Source organism: Ranitomeya imitator, chromosome 7, assembly GCF_032444005.1.
Source record: "Ranitomeya imitator isolate aRanImi1 chromosome 7, aRanImi1.pri, whole genome shotgun sequence".
NCBI classification, from domain to species: Eukaryota; Metazoa; Chordata; class Amphibia; order Anura; family Dendrobatidae; genus Ranitomeya; species Ranitomeya imitator.
The window spans coordinates 29,671,643-29,681,424 of record NC_091288.1 but is presented as its reverse complement, the minus strand read 5'-3'; the positions used below and the strand labels follow the sequence as shown (position 1 = coordinate 29,681,424).

General features: G+C 36.9%; 1 protein-coding gene across 3 annotated transcripts in view; it reads left to right on the top strand.

Moving 5' to 3' along the window:
• NR4A2 (nuclear receptor subfamily 4 group A member 2) overlaps window positions 1-7,595 on the top strand; it is an 8,966-nt gene extending 1,371 nt beyond the window's left edge. The window contains exons 2-8 of one of the 3 annotated variants that reach the window (XM_069732958.1): window positions 1,049-1,174; window positions 1,891-2,753; window positions 3,426-3,555; window positions 5,223-5,386; window positions 5,897-6,099; window positions 6,274-6,452; window positions 6,547-7,595. In XM_069732958.1, coding sequence (XP_069589059.1) covers window positions 1,893-2,753; window positions 3,426-3,555; window positions 5,223-5,386; window positions 5,897-6,099; window positions 6,274-6,452; window positions 6,547-6,803 — 1,794 coding nt within the window. In that variant the 5' untranslated portion in view covers window positions 1,049-1,174; window positions 1,891-1,892 and the 3' untranslated portion in view covers window positions 6,804-7,595. The remainder of the gene's footprint in view (window positions 1-1,048; window positions 1,175-1,890; window positions 2,754-3,425; window positions 3,556-5,222; window positions 5,387-5,896; window positions 6,100-6,273; window positions 6,453-6,546) is intronic. The other 2 variants (XM_069732961.1, XM_069732959.1) reach the window with 2 other exon arrangements.
• The last annotated feature ends 2,187 nt before the right edge of the window (window positions 7,596-9,782 follow it).

Sequence of the window (9,782 nt, the reverse complement as noted above, 5' to 3'; positions counted from 1 at the left end):
TCTATCTATCTATCTATCATCTGTCTATCTATCTATCTATCTATTATATATCTATCTATCTATCTATTATCTATCTATCTATTATATATCTATCTATCTATCTATCTATCTATCTATCTATCATCTGTCTATCTATCTATCTATCTATCTATCTATCTATCATCTGTCTATCTATTATCTATCTATCTATCTATCTGTCTATCTATTATCTATCTATTATCTATCTATCCATCCATCCCTCCACCCCGTTGTCTCCTGTGCTGCCTCTGGCTTTCTGGAGTGGTCGCCCTGTGAGCCCCTGGCTCTGGGGGAGGTGATGTTCTGGTCTCCTAGTTACTGTACACGGGGCCATCATCTGGAAGAGGTGATGTAAAGCAATTAATAGGGGCCTGAATCCGGTGCCTTGGGTAATGTAGCGCTATTTTGCTATTCTAGACGGTTTGGCTGGCTTGTGTCCCTTCCTTTCTATTCTGAGAACATTTACACCAAGCACCATGTGTGTAGAATTGTCACCACATCTGTTACCTTGTATCTATAGTATATCAATGACTTGTAAATAGGCGTTATTTTCCCCACAATTAATTGACTCCATTATTTTATTGTGGCCATGATTGTGATGTAATCTAACATGTAAGGCGATATGAAGGCAGATTTTCCTGGTCTTACACTTAGGTGATCAGAAATAATGACTCCATGTGACAGGTGCTAGGCCTGACTCTGTGATTTGTGTCCTCTCCTATTTAAATGCCTGTCATACTTGTCAGTAATTGATTGCTATTCCGTAAAGTGAACACCCACAATGAAGAGTGAAATGACTCAACCCAGTGTAGTGAACACACAGGGATTTATAGTGAGTGGCCAGAGTCAGGGATTTCACTAATGACTCATGTGCACCAGAAAACTCACTGCCACTCACCAGTGTGCTCCACCTTTAGCCATTTCTCCTCTGTCATTCCCAATGTAGGTGCATTTTATATGTGTGTATTATTTGTGTATTTAATATTCCACCAGCTTATAGGTAACTTATGGTGCTTTTTTTTTTTTGCAGAATCCTATGCTGGTTACGTGGATTTTTCTAAATTGAAGCCTTTTTATATTTTGGAAATCTTGCCAACAAGAACTACAACACTGTCATCCTTTACTTACATCGACAACGCCCGCAGCCCGGCTGAAGGTTTGTTCAGATCATTATGGGGTCTGGGTGTTTTTTTTTTTTTGGGTGGGGGCTTCACATATTTTTAATATAGTCTTTCTATAGTGACAGATGTTTACACTGGTTGGATAGTTATTCTTGGTTAACGTAATGTAGAGTTACCTAGACTATATCTTGGCATAGCATACATTGATATAGGAAAGATATATATCTTGGTAGCCAATAGATAGAAAAATATTTAGAATTGAGAGTCCTCAGTGGTTGATACCTTTTAATGGCTAACTGAAAAGATGGAAACAAATTGCAAGCTTTCGAGACTACTCAGGTCTATGCCCGATGAAGAAACCTGAGTAGTCTCGAAAGCTTGCAATTTGTTACCATCTTTTCAGTTAGCCATTAAAAGGTATCAACCACTGAAGACTCTCAATTCTAAATATTTTCCCATAGTATAAATTGACTTGCATAATAGTTTGCAACATTTAAGTAACAAGTGGGACTTTATTTGATGGCAGGTAATGGCAATTGATGGGGTTGGAGTCAGTTTTACGCATGCATTGGGTACCCTAGTTCTTTTGGTGTTTTAAGAGGGGAGGGATGAGGGCACTTTTTTTTTTTTTTTAAACTTTTGTAGAATGTTTTTTTTGGGGGGGGGGGGGGGTGAATGAAACAATACTCCAGTGTATGGAGAAGTGCTCAGTTGAACAGTATGGGTATCTATTTAATTGTTTCATTTACAGCCATGCCCTGTGTTCAGGCTCAGTATGGGTCATCGCCACAAGGAGCCAGCCCAGCTTCCCAGAGCTACAGTTACCACTCTTCAGGAGAATACAGCTCCGATTTCTTAACTCCAGAGTTTGTCAAGTTTAGCATGGACCTGACCAACACTGAAATCACTGCCACCACTTCTCTCCCCAGCTTTAGTACCTTTATGGACAACTACAACTCAAGCTACGACGTCAAGCCACCTTGCTTGTACCAAATGCCAATCTCTGGTCAGCAGTCTTCAATAAAAGTTGAAGATATTCAGATGCACAGCTACCAACAGCACAGTCACCTCCCACCCCAATCCGATGAGATGATGCCACATTCGGGCTCCATCTACTACAAATCCTCATCACCCCCAAGTTCAAACACTCCAGGTTTCCCTGTCCAACATAGTTCAATGTGGGATGACCCTGGCTCCCTTCACAGCTTCCATCAAAACTATGTGGCCACCACCCACATGATTGACCAGAGGAAAGGTCCTGTCTCCAGACTCTCATTGTTCTCTTTCAAGCAGTCTCCACCTGGGACACCAGTGTCTAGTTGTCAAATGAGATTTGATGGCCACCATGTGTCTATGAACCCCGAAACATCTGGAGCCCATCACATAGTGGACGGACAGACTTTTGCTGTTCCTAACCCCATCAGAAAACAGGCAGCTATGGGCTTCCCTGGACTCCAACTTGGCCATGCGTCCCAACTCATTGACAGCCAAATTCCTTCACCTCCATCCAGGGGGTCTCCGTCCAATGAGGGTCTCTGTGCGGTCTGTGGAGACAATGCTGCTTGCCAACACTATGGAGTTCGCACTTGTGAAGGATGCAAAGGATTTTTCAAGGTTAGTACCAGCTCTGCTTGATACTTTTTATTTAATAGTTCAGGGTGGTAAAACATTTTAACGGTGCTAGAAATGAGAACCAAGTGATGTTCTCCAGGAATGTCCCGGGTAACTCAATGGTGCAGTTATTTATGTTGACCTTTGATGAAGAATATTAAACATAATCTGCAATTAGACCAATTATTCTTGTGGCCAGATGTAGTTTTGTAATAAAAATCTTCTGTAGGTTTTCTTCAAGAAAGGGCCAAGAATTACACCAGTCGCTTTGTGTTCCTTTGCTTGTGTTCGGGAGGACATTTCTATTTGTGTTCCTTCCTAGCAGTTTCAGATATAAATTGGTTAGGACAGAGAACCGTGTCTTAACTAACCAAGTGGAACAGAATTCCCTATGGTAAAATTAAGTGATCTCTTTATTTCAGCGTCCTGATTGAATAATCTTATCATGTGAAATAGAGACGTCTCTGAGGGATGTAAATAATATGAATGGCCACGGATCTGTATTTACTCCTTGTCTTCTTGGAATATAAAACACAGCTCTGTGGCTGAATGTTAATGCTCTTCAATGTCCCCTGCACACACATCACACACAGAACACAGGAGCCCTGAGAAGGAGCACTTCCCATGGATTCACCCTCTGCCTCTTTCTTCCCCTTTTCTTTTCTTTCTTTGCAGCGCACTGTGCAGAAAAATGCCAAATATGTTTGTTTAGCAAATAAAAATTGTCCGGTTGACAAACGACGTAGGAATAGGTGTCAGTACTGTCGCTTCCAGAAGTGCCTTGCAGTTGGGATGGTCAAAGAAGGTACAGAGTCTAGTTTATCCATTTATATTATCCAATAAGATTGATAGATATATGATAGATAAATATAAGCTATAGATAATAGATAGATATATGATAGATAAATATAGGTGATAGATAGATAGATAGATGATAGAGATAGATATATGATAGATAAATATAGGTAATAGATAGATAATAGATAGATATATGATAGATAAATATAGGTGATAGATAGATAATAGAGATAGCTATATGATAGATAAATATAGGTGATAGATAGATACATATATGATAGATAGATATAGGTGATAGATAGTTAATAGATAGATAATTGATAGATAGATACACTAAATTGAATTATTAGAGACTGGTGATGATGAATCGAAGATAGAAATGTTGATAGAGATTGATAACAGATAGATAATATGAATTAATAAAAGCAGCACATAGAAAGCAAACATTTTGATAAAAGGTGTGTAGATGATAAATGATATAGAGATAAACAGATAGAGTGATCATAAATAGATAAAAAGATAGATTGATAGATATAGACTTTCTCTAGTCCCAATCTTAAGGGAAGTAGATTGATAGGTGTAAGATAGATAGATAGATAGATAGATAGATAGATAGATATTAGATACATCGATTAGAAATATTTGATACATGTAGATAAAATTAGATACAGCATTAGATACATCGAATAGATAAATATACAGAATGTGAGCAGGCAGAGGTTTTTATTAATAAATATTTTGCTACTATGTATCTATTCCAAGTTATAATGTATGTACATATATATATATATACATACATATATATATATATATATATATATATATATATATATTATACACACATGGGTACCTAGACATACATACATGCTAGGTAGACACACATTTCTGAACTGCTGTAGGTAACTCCGAGACATCCCTTCAAATAGGTTACATTGTGAGCATAATTGCATGTAAAGTTAGATATAAAGGTTAGATATATAGTTATGTAGATAGATAGATGATAGATAGATGGTAGACCGATAATAGATGATTGATATATAGATAGATAATAGATAGATGATAGATAGATAATAGATAGATGATAAATAGATAGATAGATAGATAGATAGATAGATAGATAGATAATAAATAAATAGAGACTTGTGTACTCTGACTGCCCCATATCCTAGCAGCAGATATTCGTTGCCCAGTGCTGTATATTGGGGGCAGAGTGGTTTGCAGCAGATATACATTGCCCAGTGCTGTATATTGGGGGCAGAGTGGTTTGCAGCAGATATACATTGCCCAGTGCTGTATATTGGGGGCAGAATGGTTTTCTGCAGATATACATTGCCCAGTGCTGTATATTGGGGGCAGAGTGGTTTGCAGCAGATATACATTGCCCAGTGCTGTATATTGGGGGCAGAGTGGTTTTCTGCAGATATACGTTGCCCAGTGCTGTATATTGGGGGCAGAGTGGTTTGCAGCAGATATACATTGCCCAGTGCTGTATATTGGGGGCAGAGTGGTTTGATGCCAGGGAATGTCCTGGGCACAGTGCTGGTGACCACTGCATTGTTCCTATAGTGAGCGGTCAGGCCGGAGTGAAGGGGTCTTTGTCATCAGGCAGAGGACACTGTGTGCCAGGAATGTGTGTGGGAAATATTAACGTCCTCATCTTGTATTTGCATCCAGTGGTTCGCACAGACAGTCTAAAAGGTCGGAGAGGTCGTTTACCATCCAAACCCAAGAGCCCCCAGGAGCCGTCGCCCCCGAGCCCCCCGGTGAGTTTGATCAGTGCCCTAGTGAGAGCCCACGTCGATTCCAACCCGGCTATGAGCAGCCTGGACTATTCCAGGGTAAGTGGGAGCACAGGCTGGGTGTATCAGCCTTTATGGGGTCACCCCATGTTCTGTATCCACCCTATATTGTAATATCATTGTTATCGTTCAGTCTTAAATTACATTGATAATAGGAGCAGGTATTAGGATGGAATAACACTGAATCTGGAGATCTGGGCAGGAGATCACACACCTTATGTGAACCCTGTACCCTATATCCGCCAATATCCCTGGAGATTGCAGAATAATCTCATGTTGTTTCCTTCCAGATTGATACGATTTATTTACACCTTACTCCATTAGGACAGTGTTAACTTTTGACCTCCAACCTTTAGTCATGACCCTAACAAATGCCTCCTCCTGATCTACACATATAATGTCCTCTATCTATAATATCACCTCTGTATAGAGCTACATTTAATTACATTGCTTCACATCACATAGAAAACTTTCCCGGTTATTATTACTTATTATGTGTTTATTTGTATTCAATGTATTTCTTTAATAAAAATAGAACGTTTTTCATAGTTTCAAGCAAACCCAGAGTTCCAAATGAACGGAGATGACACTCAACATATCCAACAATTCTACGACTTGCTCACTGGCTCTATGGAGATCATCAGAGGTTGGGCTGAAAAAATCCCCGGGTTTTCTGAGCTTCACAAACAGGACCAAGATCTTCTCTTCGAATCAGCTTTCCTAGAACTCTTTGTTTTAAGATTAGCATACAGGTAATTATCATCAAATTAAGATTTAATTGTTATGTAAGCAACCCTTTCGTTCAAGGTCAATTGATTTGCATTTTATTGGCTCTGCGGTAATTAGAAGTCTTTTAAAGGGCCATTTATTACAATGATACTAATTAGTTTTTTTTTTTTGTACTTCTATTATTTAATTAATTCCAGGTCTAACCCATCCGAGGGCAAACTCATTTTCTGCAATGGGGCAGTTCTCCATAGGTTACAATGTGTTCGTGGTTTCGGAGAATGGATTGATTCCATCGTTGAGTTTTCCTCCAACTTGCAGAGTATGAATATTGACATTTCAGCCTTTTCGTGTATCGCTGCATTGGCCATGGTGACAGGTGAGCTTGCAAAATCCTAAAATTTGATATCAATTCAACCATGGCAATAATAACCTTGTGTAGGACTAACAGGATTATGCATTATTTTCTGCAGAGAGACATGGCTTGAAGGAACCAAAAAGAGTAGAAGAACTTCAGAATAAGATTGTTAACTGCTTAAAGGACCATGTAACATTTAACAATGGGGGGCTAAATCGCCCAAACTACCTGTCCAAACTTTTGGGGAAACTACCAGAACTCAGAACCCTTTGCACACAGGGGCTCCAACGTATCTTTTATCTAAAACTGGAGGACTTGGTGCCACCACCAGCTATCATCGACAAGCTTTTTTTGGACACATTACCTTTTTAAATCAGGAACAATTTAAATGAACTTTTTAAAAAAAAAAAAAAAATTAATTTCCAGACTAAAGAGGTCTCTCACTACCTGTGAACTAAAGCATATGCACTTGGCGGTGCCAGTTGCCAACAGTGGCTAGGGGTAACAGAAGATGGTGGACATTTCAGGATCGAAGGACAAAGCAATTCATTCATTAGAAGAACGATTATGATTAAAAACAACAAACAATAAACATAAAAAAATAAAATAAACAAGTCTATGAGTGACTTGACCTCAAGTCAATAGTATTAAGGTGACCAAGCCCATCCATCCCCTACCCCTCCTTAAAAAGAGACTCTGTTGTATAAGAAAGTTGTAATATATTGTGATATACATGTTCAGTGGATGGCATGAAGGATACAAAAACAAATCATAATAATAATAAGGCTTGTAAATGTATAAGATACAGTTTAGCTATTTTTAATCATTTTGTGCCTATTTATGACAATTTGTGTTTGCTATAAAAAAAAAAGAACATATGAGAAATAAAACTATTGCACACAAAGGTAAAGCATGTTTATACAGTGCTAGATCTGGAAACACAAGGAACTTATAGGCAACTGTTAATGTCTATATGATATAAATAGTATTCAGACACTATGTAGTCTGCTAGATTTTATAAAGAGTGGTCGTTGTAAGTAGGCACATTGTATTCTCACTCCACCCTGAGGATGAGGAGGAGGACAGAGGACCCCTCGTGTGCACACATTCCCTGTTTGTACGTGTTGTATGTACTGTTGATGTTAATACACCATTTCTACAGTATCTTAGTTCTCCTTTCTTCAGTTGTCCCAGGCTTCTTACATTGAACTTGCATGCAGCAGTTTTCTTCTTAATTCTTCTTCTTCCAGGGACATCAGTGCAGAACTACATTGGAAATGACTGATGATGATGACGAGCACTTTGGATTTTATTTTTATTTTTTATTATGATTGTCTCCAAAAATTGTCAGTTAATATATTATTAATATTATTATTATTACTATTATTATTTCATTGTTTGGAAAGTAAAAATTTGTAATACTGACATCAGCTCCAGTATGCTTTTTCTTATGTCATGTCAGACAAATGGACAGATAGATAGATAGATACTGTAGATAGTACATAGATGGGCAAAGAGATACATAGATAAATAGATTCAGGAATTAAAGCAAAAAAAAAAGTCAGGTATTTGTGCAAATCGATGCATTTACTGAAAGCAGAGACCTGAAGATGTGCTGCAGGATAGCGATCATTAATGATATGAAGCCAATGGTTCTTATTTCTGGTGGGGGTATTTTTATGCAATTCATAGGACTGGTATTAGGTCCAGCTGCCCAAAGCATAAGGCTTGATTGGAAGCATTTTAGAATCGGTTCTAAACATTTATTTATTCTTTAGAAAATATGTTAACATGAGCTGGAAACTTTTAAAAGAGTTTGGACGTCAGGATTAATATGGAAACAATATCTGGTCTTGTAAACTCAAAAAATAATGCTTGACATGACACACTAGACAGTGAGATATATATATAGCTCTGTAGCATCTATCTATCTATCTATCTATCTATCTATCTATCTATCTATCTATCTATCTATCTTACAATCCTGATACTTTCCCTATCTATATATTAATGTATATTTCCAAATTATCTTTACCTGTATTAAAGTAACTCTATCTATCTATCTATCTATCTATCTATCTATCTATCTATCTATCTATCTGTCTGTCTATCATTTGACTTCAAGAGCTCAGTCATAATATTTGCTTAAAAATGTAAAATAGTAATAGAAAACTATATAATGATAGGCAATAGATAGATATGAGATATACAGGTAACAGAAAGATGATAGATTAGATAGATAGATAATAAATAGATAATAGATAGATAGATGGATAGATAGATGATAGATGATAAATAATATATAGATAGATAGATGAGAGATTGATAATAGATAGATGATAGCTAGATGGATAGATAATAGATAGATAATAGATAGATAGATAATAGATAGATAGATGGATAGATAGATAGATAGATAGATAGATAGCCCATAGCTTCAAGCAGCAGACAAGAATCATTATTTCTAGCTTTCTATGTAGTAAATCGCTACCTATGAGCACAGGTCGGTTATTGTTAAAAGTATTTTCCCTCCAGTGAAAGAAGCAGAGTATTAAGATTATGGAATAATCCTTCCTATAATTATCAGTATCAGGTTTTATTCGAAAATAATAATAATAAAAAAAAAACTTTCTACCATTCAGACCACCAGCGATATAAAAATGTTAATTAACGGGGAGTAAAGAAGATTATAATACAATATATTATTTTATGACTAACATTTTTATACTAGGCGTTCTTTTTTTAATTTGGCTAGAAAAATGTTTTCATAAACGCATTTCGTTTATCCTTTATACGTTTTGATTTGGGCATAAATCGTGTTAAATTTTGGAAACATGTTCCTAGGTCCTAGTTTTCTTCTAAGTATTTTATATATTTTATTGTATGTTCGGGTAAACAGGTTTCAGTCTGGGGAATGAAGGATAGGGGAATATTCTTCTTCGGGAACTTCAGTAATATATTTTAGTATTCAGTAATTATGATTAATTATTTTCATCACTATCATCGCTAATCTAATAATTTACTTAGCGACCTATACGGCAAAGGATTAAAACTCCAGGAGATAGTGGAAGGCTGAGACTAGGAATCGCACAGAGGAGGCACTTAGCATGTTTAATCATGACTAATATTTGTGTTTTATTTGTGTTCCCCTTTATTACATTATATTACATTCATATCTTCATCGATCTTTCTCTTTCTCCCCTTTCTGATCCCGTTCTCCGTATAACCGAGGAGATCAATAGTAGAGATCTAATGCTAATATTTACCTGCACCGCGCAGTAATGAGAAAACCCACATTTATCCTCAATCAACGGTTGTGGAGAAATAATAATAATAAAAAAAAGTTAATCA